Source organism: Ambystoma mexicanum, chromosome 4p (assembly GCF_040938575.1).
Source record: "Ambystoma mexicanum isolate Mex_15411 chromosome 4p, UKY_AmexF1_1, whole genome shotgun sequence".
Taxonomy (NCBI): domain Eukaryota; kingdom Metazoa; phylum Chordata; class Amphibia; order Caudata; family Ambystomatidae; genus Ambystoma; species Ambystoma mexicanum.
Genome location: NC_090927.1, coordinates 280,329,699 through 280,351,625, shown reverse-complemented (window position 1 = coordinate 280,351,625; position 21,927 = coordinate 280,329,699). Strand labels below are relative to the sequence as shown.

The 21,927-nt window shown below is 42.5% G+C and overlaps 1 protein-coding gene across 1 annotated transcript in view; it reads left to right on the top strand.

Moving 5' to 3' along the window:
- The window catches only part of LOC138453202 (adhesion G protein-coupled receptor F5-like), a 1,258,340-nt gene that overhangs the window by 331,059 nt on the left and 905,354 nt on the right, over positions 1 to 21,927 (top strand). Inside the window, exon 6 of the mRNA XM_069605829.1 lies at positions 18,386 to 18,489. Coding sequence (XP_069461930.1) covers positions 18,386 to 18,489 — 104 coding nt within the window. The remainder of the gene's footprint in view (positions 1 to 18,385; positions 18,490 to 21,927) is intronic.

The following is a 21,927-nucleotide window of genomic DNA, read 5'->3' as shown; positions in this document are numbered from 1 at the left end:
AGGAGGTCAGGTTTCTGGAGGTCAGGTTTCTCTTCTCTTTGCAGATGTCACTGAGATTGATACATTGGTGTTTGCCAGAGACCTTCACTGCAGTAGGAGTAGTGTAGATTACATCGTAGTGTCCATTGAATTTAGGTTGTTTCCAGTTCCGGACAAAATTGCTCATGAAAATTCAATCTCCTGGGAAAAGCTGTGGCTGCTGCAGTTGTGATAGACCTTGCAGTGGCGTTGACGTGTCAGTCGCTGGTGGAGGTATCTCGTATCGACGTGGTACAACCTGGTGGGATATAAATCTGACAGTTTGGTCAACTCCCCAAGATATCCCTGAAGTTCTTCTCCTAATATCTCAGCTGAATTCTGCACATCGTAAGCTGACAATCAAGGTTTGAGAAGTGTATGTAGCCTCCTGCAGGTCACTATCTCATGTGGGGTTAAATGATGATCTGACCCTTGCTGATTTCACCTCACAAAAAGTGACAGGGCAAACAATGTAGCCAATTCTTATTTAACGTATGACACAGTTTAGCAAGCCTTAGTTTTAGAAGGCCGGTAAACACTCCACAATCCCGTTCACCTGGGGCCAATAAACGCTGCAGAGTTAATGCCTAATACCCAATCAAGGAGAGATCTCTCCAAACATTTCATTAGACAAGTGTATGCCGTTGTCAAATATGAGAACTTCTCAAATTCCCCATCGGGGTAACACTTCCTTAACTAGAAACCTTGAAGCAGACTTTGGATCAGGATGAATACATGGATCTGCTTCAAGCCAAAGTGAAAATAGGCAAACAACAACAATTAAATATTGATAGTTACTGCACCGGTTATCCATATCCACGTGATCTATGTGCAGGCGTTGGAAAGGTCATGAGGGGCGAGGAAACGTTTTTTTACTGTTTTAAGAGGGTGACCAGGATTATACATTTCACAGGTAATGCAATTGGAAATAAAGTCATCCAGATGCGCTTGCAGGTTTGTAATGAACCATTCATCCTGTAAATCAGCAGCAAAGTATTGCTTAGTTGTGTATGCGGGTAAGTGAAACTGCTCTAGGGTCCCTGTGAGTAACTCTTCGGGCATAACTAGCTCACCTGAAATATTTTTCTCCAAACGAAATCTGTGAGAGAGAGAGAGAGAACCCCCTTTTGGTCCATAGTTCCTTTGCCTTTTGAGGGGCTTATCCCTGTATTTCTATAAGCTGGGCAACGGGCAGAGCATTCTAGGGTTCTCTGATCTGTTCTTGCTGTCAGGCTATGCCAGAGGCCACCTCAATAGTACGTTTGATGTTTGGTAAATATGCAGCCTCTTTTGCTGCTAGGTCTGCTGCAGTCTTACCAAAAGCTGCTGGGTCTTTACTTTTCGTATGGGCTGCATACTTTACCACAGCCACCACTGATAAGGGGGATGATGCATCAATTTATTTAGAGAGTAGCTCAGTATGCTGCCTGCGTGTACCATCTGATTTGTTAATCATCTAGACAATCCTGAATGCACTGTAGATGCATCATATGCAGAGTCTGAACACATTGTTATGAAACCACCTTTTGATAACTCCAGTGCTATTATTAAGGCTACTAGTTCTACTGCTTGTGCAGAATAGCGTAATGGCAATCTTACCTTTGCTAGTACGTCATATTTTCCATCTGCATAACTCACCACTGCGGCCCCTGTGTGCCTTACCCCAGTGTTTTGATCAATGGTCGATGAACCAAAAAATATTTCACCTTCTTTAAGTGGGTATTCCCTGAAGTGGATTGTGTCATCTGTCCTCATATGTAGTATAGTGATGTACCTCGTTATCTGGTTCACCTGTACTGCAATTAATGTTGTGGATTAACAGTGTGGCACCTTACAATGTTAATAAAGTGGTTTGACAGGATGACTTCAGAGCCTGATGCTATTTGGGCAGTAAGGGTGCACTTTGACTTCTCTAAGATGGCGAAAACTGCATTTCCACAAATCCCATGGTGATTGTAAATGGCTAATGCTCACATGGGAAGTGTCCTTGCATTACTGGATCTAGAACAGCTGTGTAATAAGCCAGATGCTTGTGGCCCATTGAGGTCTTCTGTGTAAGGACATCCGTCATCACCTGGCCATTAGAATGTGAGAATAGAAATAAACTGCTTCTTGTAGTCTGGTGTTGCTAAAACAGGTGCATTGCTGATCAAATCTTTAAGGGCCTGAAATAACAACCATTTTGTTTGTCCACTCAACAGGTTTTTTTTCTCACTTTCTGTGCTTCCTTAAGCCCTTGTAATAAAGGTTTGGTATATGGCGAATAATCAAATATCCACGCCCTCCAATAGTTACATAATCCTAGGAATTGCTTTAACTGTTTGTGGTTGGCTCTGGTGTGTTCTGTACTGCCATTGCTCTTTTTGGTGTTATTATTTCCCTGAAGATTACATTATCTGTCCTAGTTACACTACCACTTTCTGGCAATATTTTAAATTTTTTCTCATCCACTTTATAGCCCTTTTTGGCCATTAAGGTCAAAGGTTTAACTTAATCCTCTCTACATAATTCTTCAGACGTGCTGCATACTAAAAGGTCATCTACATACTGAATCAATGTGCTTTGAGTTTGTACATTTCCTAGGTCCATTTACAACACCCTATCGAACATCATGGGGACTCACAATACCCTTGGGGCAAACAAGTGTGCTGAAATCTCTATCTCTATAGGTAAAGGCAGTGAGGGGTTGAGAATCTGGGTGTAATGGTTGTGAAAAGAAAGCATTCTTGAGATCTATTACAGTAAAATAGTGGCTTCCATTGGGATATTGCATAAAATGGTGGCAGTGTTGGGACTACTGGGAATTCTGCCTCCAATACTGTTCAATGGGTGTAAGTCCTGTACCATTCTCCAAGATTAACCTTTTACTGTTTTCTCAGGGTAAATGGACATGTTACAAGAGGATACTGATGGCTGTATTATGCCTTGCTGCCATAGGACCACTATGGTAGAATACATTCCCTCATTCGCCTCTCGTGATGTGGGGTATTGCCTTAAACGGGGTAAAATGGCACCTGGTTTCAACATGATTCTCTCTGCGCCTACACTTTTTAGCAGCCCGACATCATGTGGATTGCTAGTCCATAGCTGGCCGGGCACATTCTCTAAATCTTCTTGGAAATACGATGGTAATTGTTTAGCAAGAAGTACGAGATTAGGTACTTCTCTATTCTCCATTATTATCTGGCATGGTATCGATATTTGAAACACTATCTCTCCTTCTTCCTCAGTTACCTCGAACAGGCGTTCGTTGGACACATCCCTCAGCTGCTGTGTTGGATTGATGCATAAAATGGTGCGCCACTCAATATTATCCTCGTCCGGGCCAAGCAATATCACTTTATCTGACTTTGTGATAACTGCATCTAAATACAATATAATAATGGTACATGGCGCCCTTTCCTGAATGACAGCTTACCTAAACAAAAACTCAGCGGGTATACGTAAAGTCTTGTTCTGAAATCCTGGCACCCATCCTAGCAGCACCGTTACCCAATAGAGGAACAATTCTGGGTGCAGTGGTGCACCTTGCAGGGCACTGTGTCTGCAGAATGCTCGTACTATGGTGACAGCTCTAATGTGGTATATGATTAGTGTGGAGCATACTATATCCCTTCTCTGAGAATTAAATGATCCTGTTCAATTTACTTATAATATCTCTTCCCCAAAAGGTTGATTGGAGTGTCTTGTGAATACAACAAAGGCACCAACTACTCTTGTATGTCTATATTAAGAGGATGCATCTTCAGTGAGAGGAACCTATACTATAGTCCTGGAGAATCCATGTGGGTCCATCATTTTGTCTGACATAGGGAATAAATCCCTCATACAAGATCTAGTAGCATCTGCATCCTTTAGAAAATAAAATGTTCGATGACCTATTGTCACCCCCACCCGGGGTTCCTCTTCCATAGTGGCAGTTACTTATAGTACTGGGCACGTCAGAGCTCTCTGTGGACTGTCCTATTGTGCATTGTTGCTCATTTCCAGGTTTGGGAAAGGATTTCCCCCAAACATACTCGCTCCTGTGTAATGAGTTTTTGTACCCTGGGGCAAGGGGTTTTATCCCACAGTTGAGGGGTTGTCTGAATGTGATTAGAAACCACAGGGTGAACATGTTGCTGTACTCAACCTGGGGCATAACCAGCAGTCTCGGGGCATACAGGGCTATTTGGGGCTGGGGGTTAAACTGGGTCTGGAGTTTAAATGTAAGGTAGAACATTGGAATTTTGGGATTAAAGGGTATAATCAGCCGGCTCCTACATTTCAGTGCAAAATGACCCATCTTCCCGCAGGCCCAGCATTGTACTTCCATTCGGGGTCTCACGTTTACCATACTTCCCCCCTCTCCCTGTTTGCATATTTCCGCTTCCGCTCTGAAAACCTCATGCATCCATTCTAACATCTCTGGGTCCTCCTTCCCACCTTTGTGGTGGGTCCTGTTCATTTGTCTCTCTGCGCTGCCAGTGATTACTGCACCTTCCACTCTCAGCTTTGCTAATTTCTTTTGTACCAATGTTGCTTCTGCCCTCTGTGTTTGCTCCACTTGGTCGTTATCTTTGCCTCACTTTTGCTTGCAATAATGCACTATGTGTACCTGGAACTCTGGCCATGATTATGCTTCTATTCCAACCACCTTATTTAATTCTACTCGTACTTCCGAAGGGAACCCTATGAGTAACACGTGATAAAAACGTTTTTGTCCCATGCCTCCCCTGTCTCTAACTGCCACTTCTCCTTTGCCTGCTGTATGTAGAGTGCAGTATCCTCGTCTATCCTCATTGTGCGTGTCATCATATAATTCATATCAGGTATGTCCCTTAGTACTTTCCCTACCTGTGCTCAACAATTTTTAAATAGGGAACCATCATGGGTGGTATTACTTAGTTATTCCCCTATAGCCTGCCTTCTTCCACACTTTATCTACCTGTTCCCCTAACAGGGAGGCAAACTCTTCATGTCCCCAACTGCTAAACTAATACCTGCGTTATGTTTCTCAAGGGAGTAGATCCACTTGCCTGCACCCACTGTAAGAGAGGGCAAGGCATGCACTAAATTGTCCCGATCCATGTGGGGCCAGGGTACATAATGGGGTACCCCGATCCCTTTTGTAATAGGGAAACTGTGTTCCCCATTGTTTAAGCACGTTGACCTGCTTCTGTTTTCCTGACAAGGGCCCCTGGACCCTCTTCTTAGATTTTACAACAGCCATGCAGCCAACCTGCGGTCGGAGCCTGTGCCCCCATGGGGTTACTTCCTCTGAGATGTCTGATTCCCATTCATCATCTTCCTCCTCCTCCTGAAATTCCCTTTCTGGCCATACAGATGCATAGTCGGCCACACTGCTTCAACCCCCCTCTGGAGATATCCCTGCATTATTCCCTTTGGGGGGAGCATTCACATTCTGAGGCTACTGAACTATTGGAACTTGGGAATCTGCAACAGCCTTACCATCAATTTTAAAAATAATCTGTCTGCCCTTCATTGGTCCATGCCTAATGATATGCCTTGCCCTTCTCCTCTCCCTTGCTGTCTGGTCTGGCGCTGTATTGCTCGTGCAAAATCCCGCTCAGCTTTATGTAATGCATCTTCCACTTGTCGTTGAGCCTTATGCTCAATTTCTAAAATGGATGGGTCTCTAGTGTTGTTCCCAGACTCCCATGATGTCCTCCTCTCCTCCATTTCTGGAGAGGAAAAGTGGGGGTTGGTGTATGCTACAGCTAGCTCCAGGGGGTATAATCCGCATTCGGGTGGTGGGGCACTCGGTTTTTCTTCTTTTGACAGGTCCCTCCCCACCATCATCTGTGGCACTATCTTCCTCCACAAAATACTTCCATGGATTTAAAATGCCTTGTTGATCTTTCAATCGTTTTCCCTTGTGGGCAGACAATAAAAACGTATACACATGTTCTAAAATACCTTTGTCCTGTGTGCTCTCCTCAAGCCATGGTGGAGAAAATGTTCCCACAGTTTCCCGAACCCAATCTTTGCGCTATTTCAAAATATTTTCTTTATTTTACGGCAATGCTTTACATGTTTTGCAATGGCACGCACATTTTGTCACAAAAAGCCTATCAACGTCAGCACAATGGCTATTCATCTAACCAAACCAAACTCCAAAACTCCTTTTTCAAAAATCACAATACCTCAATAAAACATTATGCTCACACAACCCATTCACTCCACCAACAAATCACCTTCATTCAGGCAATCACTACAAAAGTCTCCCTCCAAACTCGTCTTTCTAAACAAACGCTACCGATACTCAACCAAAGCTCATATATATATATATTCAACTAATGTTTCATCTAAAAACAAAAAAAAACACTTATATACACACTGATGTAGATCCTTCCTCTGTCCCCTTACCTTGAGCCAAGTTACTCAAACCTCCTACAGTTCCCTTGCAACTTGGATAGTAGGGATATCCAATCTTTTTTAATATGCAGGACTCTCAATGTCAAATACAACATTGTCTTTTCTCGTAAAGAGGTGTTTTCTCTCACTTAATTCAATAATCCAGGTATATCAACAAAACTTCACCAAAGAAACGAGAAAAAGAGAAAAAGAGAAAAAGGAAATCACTGTATCTCATCCAATGCGTGTTCTATACTTACAATGTGATCACCAAGTCCTCCCCACACTGGGTCCTCATGAAACAGTCTGCGTAAATCAGTCAGGCCCCCCCAATCCCAGTGGTCGAAGTGAGCGGGAGCAGACGGGAGCGGTGCTCCTATACTTTTTTTTATTAAGTTTTACAGCTCCTATACTTTTATTTTAAAAAGAAACCGTTCCGGAACGGTTTCGTTTTAAAATAACAGTGAAGGAAGAGGTTATAACTTGCACTTTCAGTGCACTGCACTGAACATTCCCTTAAACTGCAGGCAAATGTGGTTGGGTGTTTGTATTGTGTGTGGGAGGGGGCAGGGCGATGAGGTTTGTGAGGGGCGGGGCAGGCCTGTAGGGAACATAGCTCCACTACTTCTTTTCTTACACTTCGACCACTGCCCAATCCAGAAGTCAGGCAGGCCTTTAGGGAAACACGGCACCTGCTCGCCTCTCCATCACTGAGCACACAAACTGCTCTCTGCAGGTGGACCCGGTGGTTCGGGATGTGTGGTGGGAGACCCCCAACATCCGGTGGGCTGGAGATCACATCAAGATCACCATGAATGTAAACCCACAGTGATTCCAGAAACCAATAATGAGGATGCACATGGTGCAAAGCACACAGCTTTGATACAGAAATGCGAAGAACGGCCGGGAATCGTCAGTCAGCCTTGTGAGACTGAAAGCAGAGAACTCGGTCTGTCCACATTAGGTTACATTATTTAAAGGTGAAAACCACCAGATTTGCATAATTCTCAGACAGCAGATAAATACAATATTTCTTCATCCCTATTAGCTATCGTCTATACATACCTAAACATAAGCATACATTATTCTATCCACATTGGTTAGTTTGATAGAACAGGGATCTGATCAGAGAGTTTGTTTTGATTTCTCTTAAAAAGGCACTCTTAGCCAAACAACAATCTGAATCATACCAAGAGCTCCATGACCATGATTGACATTTTATGACAGCCGGCCAGATAGCACAGCGAGTAGAGCGCTCGCTTTGACATCCGTGCAGAGCCTGCCGAAGCATGTTTGAATCCCGGCAGGTCCAAACTCAGCCTTTTATCCTTCCGAGGTCGATAAATGAGAACCACACACCGTGGGTAATAATAAGCATTATTATTATTACTACAGGTTTAGTCACTATGGGTGTAAATTCTGTAATCATCGAGAGATAGAGAGCTTCCATTGTCATTGGGGAAACGTCCTCTTGTATTAGGGCTGATTCAAATAATGGGAGGAGAGTCTCAAAATCCACTGGGCCTTACCAGCATAATCAAAATCCTCCCACCGAAACTTGCTGCGGTACTCTTGAGAGTTAGATCAGTGCTGAAGTTTTGTACCGGGCCTGTTCAGTCACAAAAAAAGAATGCTGTGCCTAGTTTCACGCACACAGGGTCATGGTCACTCTCTTATTGAGGGATAACCACTAAGGATTTACCCACTTCCCAGTGGCTCACATCCAGAAAAATATAGTCTATATGACTATCTGATAATCCCGGGCAAGTGCCGATTGCAAGCGTGCATGCTCAGAAGGGAAAAAGTAATAGCAATCTCTTTGGCATGATATCATCTACCCTTGGGCAGAAAGTAATCCAGCTCTCCGGAATGCCCCATGTTTGATCTTCTTCTTTATAGAGGCTAGTGAGACGTGCAATTGTCTCGATGTGTCTGTTAAAATATCCAACAACAATTGTCTGAGTAGGACATTCTTGGTGTATTTAATGGTACATCAAGATGACACTTCCCCTAGTTCACCTAGCACTGAGGTGATATTACCTTAAGGCCCTGTATATAAGGATATGTTAAATAGTAATAGTATCCTTCTTGTAAAGATTAACTTTAGACACTTTTTCCATACTCTCCACCTCCTCAGTTTGGGCATTTAGACTTAGGTCTATCACACCACTAGGCCACTGCTTAGTCTGCCTCTCGATCTAGAAATGGCCAGCTTGAAATAGTTGGAATAGCCTGGTTACGATAGATTTCTGAGACCATGATACTTGGAGTCCGATCACCTGGAATTGATCCATGAAATCGTGCCATTCAAAGTTGTGTAATATCCCAGGATATAATGCCTAGCTCTGAAGCGGGCACTATATGCGGAGAAGGGATGCTGACATGAGCGTGGTCAGTGGCATTGGATGCAGGATGTCAATTTAACTCATCTAAGGTGGAGTCCGGTGGAACGAATTTGCTGTGGGCGATTATGTTCTTCACAAAAGTAGATACCTATTTGCAGTCTCATTGGGGGGCAGGGAGTATTTTCTCAATGCAGAGTGTGAGGAATCAGGAGTAAGACACAGACACGTTGAAGGCATGGTGATTGTTATAGACTTTTATCAAAGGAAAAAGGGGAGAATAAATGTCTTGCTATCCTTAACTCTAGGAAGAGTTTCCCTACCTCAACGGAAATAACTAAAACTGTGGTCAAAGTCAGGATGTCCCAAAACAACAAGTCCTCCGCCCTATGTCTGTAACCCTATCCTAACTCTCACACTCTACAAATAATCCTTCAGTGCAATGGGGAAATTGTCAAAACTCAGCGTGTGCCAAAAATCAGGAAAACAAAAAGATGTTTAGGCAAAATCAGGTTTCCAACAATGTTCAAAGTTCCCAGCTCCAGGGGGAATGATTCCCTTCCCCTGGTTTCTCCACAGTTCACCAAGAGGAGGAGGAGTCCTCTCAGTTTCCACACTGTTAAAGTAGATTGATACAAATCAAGTTCAAAACTGCCAAAGGGTAGGCTTCTTCCTTTGGCCACTCAGGGAGAATGACTTCCGTCCTTGTGTAGCTTCTCTCCAATTTGCCAAGACGATGACTCCTTCCTCTTGGCGTCACAAAATGTTTCACACCAAAACAAAGTGCATATGTTTGAAAGGGTTAGACGTCTCCCTTTTGTTACCCTCGGGGAATGACTCCCTTCCCCTGGTATTCATCTTGTCGAAGAAAATAAAGTTCACACAGCCACAGGGTAACTACTCCCTTTGGCCACCGCAGGGAAATGACTCCCTTCCTCTGATATTCAGATTCTCTCCACCTTGCCAAGAGAATGACTTCCTCCGCTTGGCAGCAAAATGTCTCATGTCTCATAGCTGAAAAAAAAAGTTTATACCGCCAAAAGGGTTTGAATTCTCCCTTTTGCCACCCCAGGGGGAATTACTATTTCCCCTGGTATTCTGTTTGCTTTGGGTGCATGTCCCAGACTTGCACAGTGCAAGGTTTCTTTTCCCACCAGGGCTTTTCCAAAATGTTCCCAGGTGCCTGGTTCACTATCCTGCCTGCGCTTCTCACAAAGGTTCACAAGGGCCTGGTTCACTGCCGTGCCAGTTCTTCTCATACAAGTTCACAAGGGCCTGGTTCACTATCCTGCAGCAGTATAACCCAATATCCATTGTTGACAATACTCAGCCATTGAAGTGTTGTTTGCAGCTTTGACATTTTCGCTATTGTTATAATAATACTATTTTCTAAAAGGTGTGCACCTGCAGAAATGTCATGACACAAATAGTATGCTCTTGGTTGAAACACTAGCAATTTTCAGTAGAGGTTTTGTAAGCTTTAATTGATTAAGTTGTCATATGAACTAAAGGGTAAACAAAGCAAGTACCTACAAACTACCCCACCTTTACGCACATTTGGAGGTCAGCTTAAGTGTGTACAACACCAACTGCTATTCACGAATAAGCAGTTACCTGAGGTCAGAAATGTGTTTACATTTTTATTCAAAAACCATAAAAATATCTGCAAACACAGAGCGCACCTAATTACAAAAATATAAGAGCGAAACACAAATGAAAACAACAATCAGCAAAAATAGATTACCAATGCCATATGCAAACACTAATAATGCATTGCTACATTTGTGGTGGTGTTAGTAACACAAGTGAAAAAGTGGTACATGATATCTATCAAGACAGCAATCCACTGGAGGTGTCAACACGTCATCTTTTTCTGGATTTAAGAGGAGGACGGTGTAATCACATCAGTTCCTTGTATATTTGAGCCCTTTAAGCCTTCTTCAGGACACAAACGGATTGGTAGTCATTGGAAGTTGAGGGATGCATCTCCCCTCACATGCTATCATTTCTTCTGTGTATGTAAGATTAAACAAAGTGGAAAGCACATTATCAGATAATGCTGTCCGAATTACTTATCCCTTTATTTAGTTGCCCTGCTGTAGCATTTTGAATGCAGAAGGATAGCATCTTAATGTAAACCTCGAATCATCGTGGGTGTGCCTGCAATTGTTATCAGCAAACTCTCTGTTGCTCTTGTTAGTTGTCTGAATTTGCTGAGATGGAAAGGAGAAGGAAATCGAGTTCGAACGTGCATGCAAGAGTGTCTGCACTAACCCGATCGTGATAAGATGTTAGACAGACGCCAACGTACTCACGTTAGTGCATCCCCTAAAGTGTTATGTTCACAGACTTCATAAGAGGAAATAGCTAACAAAATATCCACATGTTGTACTTAACAAAGATTTTACCTGAAAAACAATGTCATCAAAATCTTTCTTAAGTATTTGGGAGAATATACCCTGTTGAAGCCTCATGCCTGTATCTTTTAGATTTTGAACTTTAAAGGTGAATGCATATTAATACTCTGTGTAAATAGGTGAAGTGGTGAAAACAGAACAGAGATCAATGACAGTAAAACAAGCGGCAGAGAACAGGAAATAATGGTCACAGGACTTGGCACCATTGGAATGGAGTGTATCGCTACAGAGCAATGATCTTCCACAAAAAGTGATATATTTTTACAGGCCTTCTTCACAGGCAAAATGGAACAACAATTCCTTACTGCAATAGGGACTGAATGAGATGGACTATGGCCCTCATTACAGTTTTGCTGGTCTCCCGCTGGTTAGTCAGATGGGATATTGGCAAAACTGCCTTACTGTTTCTGCCGCCGAATATCCCGGTATTATCTGGATATTACGGGGGCGGAGACGCTGGTAAGGTCCCATTTCATGGAGTCCAAAGAGACTCCATGGGGTGGGATTGATGAAATTACGGGCACTGGTGCTACCTGTGCCAGTGATTCTGGCATTTATTTGCGAGAAGGGGCCTGAACTCCCAGCAGGTCAGGCCTGCAGATAGTTCACTGCCACCACCGGTAAACTTGTGTTTCACCGGTTTGGAAATATTGCTGCTGCCGGAATGACCAGCATTTATTATGGGCTTTTTTTCCAGACCGGGAACTCCTAATGAGTCTCTATATCTTCCTTATTTTTCTTTTTCAAATTCTTTTCAAAATGATGTGGGTTTATTACAAAACGTTCACATATAACCATCTTTACATACATTTCATCTATTCCTTAAAAACAGAAAAAAAGTCATTTAAGAAACTCATCCTTTCATAACAAGGGTCCATAAATATCCTTATTAAAGCTTCATCTAAAAATGTTATCCCAGCAAAAACCAAAGGCGGATTTCCCCCCTCTAAAACCATGATCCACCATTCATCAAACATTAATGAGTTAACGTTATCAACACATCTTCCCAGATTACACATTCTCAAGAAGGTCAAAGTGGGGCAGCTAGTTATTATATGCTTCAATGTCTCAGGTATTCCTGCTCCTAGATATAAGCTACACCCAGTATCGGCCCAGTCGCCTTGTTTTCGCCTGAACAATGGTTCCTTTGTTGGGTATAAGTTCAGGCGTAAGCGCAGAAACTGGTTCCGGTGGTAAGAACTAGGAAATTTAACCAAGTATTTGGGTACAACATTCATAGCTCGGCTCTCGGTTCCAAGGTCCAGAGACATTTTATAACTTTCTCTCTTATCTTGAGTGTCGATCCAAACTTTGCATCAAAGTTTTTGTTTAACCACACCAGGGTTTATTATCAACGTCTCCATTGATGTTTCTGAAGTCTTTAAACAGTTAATACATATACATTTCCAGGGGCCAAGAGGCCAGACAGCCTCTTTGTTGGGTGAGGTTCTTAACATTTCATACAGTGGAAGAAAGTCTGTCATGGAACCTTTCTGAGCAAAGAATAAGGACTTCCAAAGTATCACTGAGTAAAGTGACTGGAGGCCCAGTTCATATCTGATCGACACGATCGGGAGTGCCTTTGGAAGACAAAGCACCCTCCTCCAGGAAGCTCCTTCCAGAACTTCCCCCAGTTTGCCATGGTAAATTTAGACCTGCCTGCGCTCCATAAGTTAAAACCGTGACCACCTTCTGTTTATAGAAAATCAAAATGGGCAACATGTTCAATTTACCATACTTCATGTGCAAGACAATTCCTTGGGCAACCAAAGTCGTAACCTTTTCACAGGTTTTCTTTCAAACTTCTATTTTTACGAATCCCCAGATAAAGCATTGTATTAGCATGTTCTAAATATTCAACACCTGTATGCAATTTAAAACTCATATTCTGCTTTCCCCTCAATGTGCTAAAGATCAATATTTTTGATTTCTTTACATTTATCCTTAGATAATTAGCTAACATATCTTTTAATTGTGTCAGTCTGCATTGTAGTCCTATGGGCGTTTGGTGTGTAAGGACCAAATCGTCTGCATAGAGGATCCAAGGCAGTAATTTCCAGTTAAATTTAGGTAGGAAAGCATTTGCTTCATATAGTATGGTGTTCATGTCCAATAAGTATACACTAAATGTAGCAGATGCCAAAGGGCATCCTTACTTCAATCCTGTAAGTTTTGATTTTTTTAGAGAGCAATCCCAATTTAATTTATCACGATATTTCAATAAAGAGCTTTAATTGTTATGTAGCAAGTCTCTAGGACAATTCCAGGATGCCACTTTCCTCATAACTTCTCTTTGTTCACACTATCAAAAGCTTGTTCCAGGTCTATAAAGGCTAAAAACAATTTTGTACCGCCCTTGATAGCTCGTAGCTTTAATACATTCAATAAGTAGAGATTCAGGTTAGTCCCAACTCCCTTGACAAAACCTGCGCAAAGAGGCCAACCTCCCTTGCCCAACTAGTCAAATGTTGTAATAGCACTGAGGCAAGGAGCTTACCCAAAATGTCCAGCAGTGCTGTTGGGTGGTAATTGTATGGGTTTGCCCTATCTCCCTTCTTGAAAATCGGAATTATTATTGCAGAATTCCTAGAAGTGGGAATCTCCTTTGCCTTCATAACCTAATGGAATAGTAAAAAATTAAAGTTTGCCCACAACCCGGGTGCTTCCTTAAGCATACTATTAGTAAGCACTTCGGGTCCTGGTGCATGGATGGAAAGAGTTTAGTATCATAATTAGGCTTTCAATGTTGTTTCTTTCAAAGAAGAAGGAGCCAAAAGGGGTGAAAGGGGTTCTGAAATGATTAACCCAACAAGCTTCAGACACCCCATTATTCACTAGGAAAGTTTGGAAAGATTCATTATTATTAATTAATTCCCAGGTATGTCAAGTGTTTTTTTTACAAATTGCACTAAGCATCAATTCAGCCTTCTGTTGACATCTTGTCATTTTGAACAAGATTAACCAGTTTCTATACTTCTATTTTCTTACTCTTATTTGGAGACTTGTTGACCCCGCCTATTGTCGCCTTAAGTTTCTAATGCCAACACGCATCCTTTTCCTTTGTAGTCCCTGTTATTCATGTTTTGGGGCGGGACTCAGATTTTCTCTGTCTCCTATGAACCTCTTCAAAAGGGGATAGAATAGGTGCATAAACCAAACCGGGTTTACCATTGGCCAAGTTCTCCTTGTACTTAGACAAGATTAAAACACATTGTCTGGCTTGACAATTAATCTATTTCTCTCTTGTGTAATATGAAGGGCTCCCAAGTTAGCCACTCAGGGTATTCTCTTCCATTTCTTCTATATCATACTCGAAAGGCTATAATCACTGTTTGTCATTGGGAGAGCTGAGAAAGATTCTTTTCGATGAAGGAGTTTACCTGAAATAAAAAAGTAATCCAAAGAGGCCTTTATCTGAACCCGCACCCAGATTGCTCTTCCTGGTATGTCACCCTTCATCTGACCATTCAACATATACACTTCCCTGTTGTTCGATTCTCAAACACATAATGCTGCCCTCCCTTGAGTTGGGGAGTCAGTGGTTTTCTCATCCAAACTAGATCACCACAGATGATAAATTGCAGGCTACATAGTTGAATATAGGATTCATTCATTGAATGTCCTACAAAGTCAACAAAGGTGTTTAAATCAATCATTGCCGGATTCCAATATAAATTTAATAAAATCATCACTTTGGGTTCTTGAACTTCATCTTGGTTGGTCAAGATTCAATATCGACATTTGGATGAAGGGGTTCTGATTTTTTGTCTCTGACACAGACAGCTCCTGACCATTTTTTATCAGAGATAGCAAACCTGAGTAGGGCCTTCCCCTTATGTCTTTCATCACTGGCTTTAAATATGTAGAAAAAAGTCACACACTGGAATAAAGTGCAAATGTTGGAACCCCCGAGTATTCCAACAGGCCACTACCACGTCCCTTAATTCTTCCTCAACCTCATTCTTTGCGGCATAAGGATTAATGAGGGATTTTCAGGAGAAGTTTGAAAGTATCATTTTAAAACATGACCGGCTGCATATTAAATATAAGTATTACTTCATTTGCATGTTGAGACCAGAGACTAGCAGGCGACTTTGATAATAGCTCAAAAGACCATTCTTGTTGCATGGCAACCACAATGTCTGCATTTTCATAAGGAATATCTAGAAATATTCCATCCTTTTTGCAATGGTATGGTACAGTTCAGTCTTGTCCTAGTAAACTAATAATTATAATTTAATAATTTGTCATTTTATATAGCGCTACGAACCCTCAGGTATCTGAGCGCTGCTTATTATTACCCACGGTGTGTGGTGCTCATTTATCGACCTCTGAAGGATGAGAGGCTGAGTTTGGCTCTGCCGGGATTCGAACCTGCATCAGCAGGCTCTGCACGGATGTCAAGCGGGCGCTCTACTCGCTGTGCCACCCGACCAGCACTAACAGTTGAAGACAAGCTTAACCGGAATGCACGTTTATCCCCTACAGAGCCACGTGAAATATTTATATGATGTGATAAAGGTTGATAAGAAATACCAATTGTGAAGACAGAAAGAAGAGGGGCGTTGGAAAAATCATTCAATCCAAGATCTGATTTGCTCTTTCCTGTATGTACAATGCAAGGTATTGTTTTTTCAGCTACTATACAATTGACATAGGAGCCTTTTTGATCGGCAGGTGTTAAGGGATACATAGTAAGATTATTCCATCTATAGCTGTCCTAAAATGCTTTCCCTGTATGCACTGTCACCTCAGTACTTTGTGGTGAAAATGTGGGGGAATCAAGTTGGCGGTGGTAGAATAGAGCTACTAAGGCACTCATTGAGTGGGTTAATTCTTCCAATGGCCCTTTTGTTTACAATAATGACAAGCTATGCGAATGCTAGGTTCTGCACTTTGAAAATGATTTACCATATCATTCACCATACTTCTTCTCAACTCTACCATGGCCTTGGTTGCGTCTTCGAGGATCTACTCCCAAGCTCCTACCACTGGTGTGGAAACTGCATTTCTAATGCCATAGGTTTAGCTTCAGCATTCTCTATCCTTTTCTCCTGACAATCAACACACTGATTAACAACTGAAACCCCTCCCACCCATGACTTAGTTTTCCAACCAACATAAATAACCTTTAGCTGTTGCTGCGTGTAAAACCCCCAGAAGTCTCCTCGAAATCCAGTCAATGCTTCATGTCCAAGTTGTTTTTTATTTGGTCCAATTTCAACCAGCGTTTTTTTCATTTTGCAGACATTTTCCTCTATGGGACAATTAATGGGAGTCAGCTGAAAACAGCTTTCTTAATAACGCTGTCATTTTTTATGTATCTTCCCAAAATGTCCAGTCTCGGGGGACCCAAGACAGACATTTTGTTTGCAAAATATCAGCAAAATCTCTCCTCCAACTGCAACGTTGTTAGCAATTCAATGTTCGGGTTTCCTATGGAACTAGGTTCGCTGCACTATAATATAATGTATTTGCTTACTTTTGACTGCCTTTTGGTGGATTTTGTCTCCAATGTTCCTTATAGTCTGGTCAATTGTTTTCTCAGTGTTGCCACTTGGCAGACATGATTTGATTAATTCTTTTGTACATTTTGTTGAGTATTTTTGTGTATTTCTACACATTGTGCTTGAGCTAGATAGTGATGTAACCTCCTCACAAAGTGAGCAGTACAGTCTTACTCTCCCGTTCTTCCCCAATGCTTAGACTTTTTCATGTCTGTGACTTTTTGTAATAATCGGATTCATGTTCCTCCTATGTGCTCTCCCTGGCCTTATTAACATGCTGTACCTTGCTAGTTTGGATGTTAACCGAATTTGTTGGTTATAGCCATCTTTGGGCACTGATATACTTTTATGTAAGCTTAATAGACATGGCCTGAGGCCTGTAACTTGAGTTATGGCCAATGAAGACAAGTTAAAAGCCTGAGTGCACAAGGGTTTTTAATGAGGTATGTAAACCCACAACATCCGGTATAGACCCAGGAGGGGGTCTAAAAAGCTATTATGACCAATGTGTGGTGGAGGTAGTCTGCCTGGGGAGTTTTCTGAGAACTCATTGGTTCCCACCAAATTGAACAGTAGAAACATGCTTAGTAAAGAGGGAGGGGTGGAGCTTGCTAAACTGGGATGGGCTGCGTCTGCTGGGTGCATCCCAGCAAATAAATGAAGTGGCAGTTATGGGGGTTGGGGTTACAAAGATCAGGCCGCATCTGTGAGGTGCATCCCGGCGAAGATAGACTGCATCCTGTGTGACGCGCATCTAATGGGGCGAGGTTGCAGATTCTCCATTTCTGAGACACATTGGTAAGTTGTGGCATGTGCGAAGAGGGGAGCGGTGCGCTCTCAAGTATCTCAGTGGCAAGCTCTGATGATGAGAAGGAGCACCACACTGAGAACCCAGCCTTTTGCATGGTCACCGCAATGGAATTTCCAGGTTCATTATCAGATTTCTGAGCCATACTGGATTATATGGCTCGGCAATTGGCCAATAAGGCGCTGCCACATCACTCCTCATGCTTATGTTTGAGGTTATATTTATAGTGGATGAATATATATCAGGCCCTCACACTATAATCTGTATTGTTTAGCTTTTAAATATGTACAAAGCTCATTTAAGTGAATAGATTTGAATGCATTTGGAGTTTCAATTATGATATTTCATCTATGTGCTTATTCTACAACTCGGTTCTGGCCATTGGTCCATATTTTCCGTTGTATATCACAAATCTGTCTGAACTACTAGAATGGCCCGTAGACTGATTGGTAATGGAATTTCATAATGTGAATGGTCAATGGATATTTTAAAATGTTAATTTGTGTAGTTTGAGCAGCAACAAATTGGTGACTGTTGGATTTTTTTTAAATCATGGCACCGTTTTGTACCAAGACACTACTTGAAATGAAGTACATGGTGTGCCTTAGAAAATGCCCATTTGTATTTTTGTTCCAGACGATGGTTTGCCTGACTTCCGGCATTTAATGCTTAATTTTTAGTTGCTTTAGGGATGTCTCAGTTATTTTTCCCAAACCGTAGGGGTGTCATGAACTCAAATATGGACATTTTATAGTTTCAGGAGTGAGAGTGCAGCATACCAACAACAGCTTTCTGCCCTACAAGTTGCATGCATGCATCATGCCTGCATATTTGTATCAAAGAGTATGGGTGAAAAAAGGAAGAGTGTACATGTCATTATGTTTGAATATGTCTACATAACTAGCAGTACAATTAATTTTTTTTTTAAATCAACAGTGAGTTTCAATGTACAACTTACAATCAATGAAATGTTTACAGAGGACCTATACAATTCTTCATCAACAAGATACATCAACCTTAAAATGGCATTGGAAACAGCGGTATGTTTTCTTTTTTGTTTATGTGCATATTTATCGTAAAGGAACTGTGATCTTCCCTGGTTAAGTGTCCATTCCAATCAAGCATATATAATGTTGCACGTTTAATAAGTGGTTCATTGAAGATTGACACAAAGTGTATGAAGGCAATACTTCTCTATTTATTTCCTGCACCACACTAAAATAAACACACATAAATATTCTCCATCATTCAGGCATGGATGCCTGAATGATGAGAAGACAGAGCTCCTCATCGTCGGCTCCCCCAACCCCCTAACTAAACTCAACCCCAGTTACAACAACATCACGATCGATGGTCACACCATCCCTATTGCCAAAAGCGTGAAAACCCTCGGCTTCTATCTGGATGCCAACACCAACCTCTCCAAACACACCAATATGATTGCCTCAGCCTCTGCCCCCACCGGCAAGTTCATTAGGGCCAGCAGACCTTTCCTATCACCCAATAGCTGCCTCGCCAGAGCCCTCATACAATCCAAACTGAATTACTGCAACAGCCTGTACCTAGGTGCTAACCAATCTGTACTTAACAAACTTCAGGTACTTCAAAATAATGCCCTGCGTGCAGCCCTCAACATTCCCAGACGAGAGCATATCTCCATTGCTAGGAAAGCCTGCAAATGGCTCTCCATACACCAGAAAATTGATCTAAAAACCATCTGCCTCACGTACAAGTCCCTCAATCACCTAGCACCACCATATCTAGCTAACAAATTCACCTTGAAACCTGCTACCAGAACCACCAGATCCTCCAACACTCTATGCTTGACAGTGCCCAGATTCTACCTAAAAAGAATTGGCGGGGCCAGCTTCACAGTACTTGCCTGCCAACTTTGGAACACCCTACCTCTCAACATCAAATCAATCGAGTCCTTCCAGATCTTCAGGAGGCAGGTCATCAGCTGGCTCCTGAACAAAGAGTAGCTCCCTAACACCTGACCACCAACTGATTCATGTACTGTATATGACTGTATATTGTAACTGTATATTGCTACCTGTATATTACTCTAACATTTAAACTGTAAATTGTATTCCTTATATTATATGTGCATGTACTATAAGCATATATGTACGAAGTATGCAACACTAAGATACTTCTCAATTATGTAACCGCCTTCTTAAGCGCCCGTCTACCCCTGGGTTTGGAGCGCTATACAAATAAAATAAACAAACAATATGTTTGAGTCATGTATACATAATCTTGCAACAGTTTATGAAGCATAAGAAGGTGACAGGTATAACTACAAACATTATTACAAACTGATAAGGGAACTGATCAAAAGATATTTCCTATCTTCAAATAAAGGATCATTTGGCCTCCAAATCTTACATTTTCATAGGAAAGTTATCAAAATATGAATAGACAGATTTGTATTTCTATTTATTTGAAGAACAAGGATGTCAAAAGAAATGACTCACAATAACACATGTACAGGTGATGTAGGCATTCCCACGCAGGGTGCCTATACAATAGCACAAAGATGAGAAAATGCAGTGAGCCAGCTTATGATGGTGTGAACAAAGTGAGGCATGGACCAGGGATAACCAAGCAAAAAACGAGAATCAGGTGGCTTACAAATGTATCGTTAACCTTGGGGGCAAGTGCTTCAAACAAAAGAGGAGTACTATTTCAGTGTACACCATTACATTTTAAGCGTCACTGAAGGCGGTGGTAGGGTCAGGTAGGGAATATTTGGAGAGGACACTGGGTGCTCCTTCTTTAGCAAATGAGTGAATGTGATTTTTTATACAAACCAGCATTCCATATTTTGCACATCAGGCTTAAATGTATGTCTTAGTTTTATTTTGTGAGGTTTGAACAACTCAAAAGTGAATGTATTTTCTACTGTGATAGAAGCCTACCCAATCCTTTCTCACATCTTTATTTTCCCTGTGACCCCGTCTTCCTTTGAAGTATGTTCAAGCCATTTAATGTACATGTAAGATGTTGTATAAAAGCAATACATAAATCAATTAATATAAGCATTCACTCATATGCAGGCGTTGTCACAAATGTTACTATTGGCACTATATTTCAATGCTATGCTACCCAAAAATTACATTTCTTTGTTGCCAAAGTGCTAGCAGGTCGATGGCACCTTGATCAACAACGTATGCTTAATCCTATGTAGGATAGTTGACACTCTGGCAAACATACAGGAATCTAGTGTTACCTGGAGCAAATAAAATTTTATTTTTGCCACAGCACCTCACCCACTATTGTTCTCAGCATTATCCACTTACAAATATTAGAAGCTTGGGGGGCGCTGTTGCACGCCATCTAGGATGGCCGCCTAGTCTTTGAGCTGCGCTAAACACACACATCCTGTGGCAAGAAATCCTGCGGTTTGGCGTACCTCCATAAGAGAAGCTTTGCAGAAGTCTGCATCGGAAGATCCGTGGACCCGATACAACCTGCTGCTGCCCCCCCCGGCGTGACCGCAAACCCACCGAAAACAGAGGCAACGCGGGCTGAGCACGGCTCGGAGGAGAGGAGAAAGAGCAGGGAAATCATCTGTCCCGCCCCTCCCCCTATGGTGCTGAGGCGAAGGCGACGAGAGATCCTGCGCGACACGGGGTGACCACGGATGCCGATCGGGACGTGGAGGCGATTGCGGCTTTGAGGAGGGGACCATCCTGTGCTGCTGAACAAAGATTTCCTCCGCACTGACGTGGGATGCGGAAGCGGAGAAGACCAACTGGTGTCGGTGCCGGAGTGGTCAAAGTCCACTGAGACACGTAGTGCCAGGGCCTGATAGCGGTCTCCCACACCCCCGACGTGCTGCTGTGTGTGCTGAGGAGTGAGTGGGCAGGCAGGGAGGCGCAGCGAAGACATCATCAGATCCTGCATTCATCTGGAAGCCAGGAAAGGTTACGTGCGGAGCAGACGCCTGGTGCATAGTGCGTTCCACATTGAGTCATTGAGGCTCACATATGCCCCAGCCTGATTGAGCGTCTAGTAAGGGAGCCTACTTGCGGCCGAGCGGCGTGGGCTCTGGAGAGATTGATAACACCAGCTGACATTAGAATATAGACCTGTCCAAGACACGGGCGATCCATCCGTGTAGGCACTACCTGACCACTGCAAAAAGACCCTAAGTAAATACTCAGAACCGAGGCTAATCAGGCCGAACTCAACCACCTGCAACCCGAGGCTAAGCAGTACACGAAGTACAGTCAATGAGTTGTACATGAGCACTGAAACTAGAAACTGTGCACGGCTAGCGAAGGAGGTAGCCTGGGAGTCAGTAATAACAACTACCCATTACCCCTTAGGATGGAGGAGGGCATGGTGGACGCTGTTAAACAATACAATACACCGAGAAAGCTTGCACTCCCCATACGAGTGACGGCAAGAACTACCTTACGTATTTGAAGGATCTTCAAGCTCCAGATGTATAAAGGGGGGCCCTCTCAGCT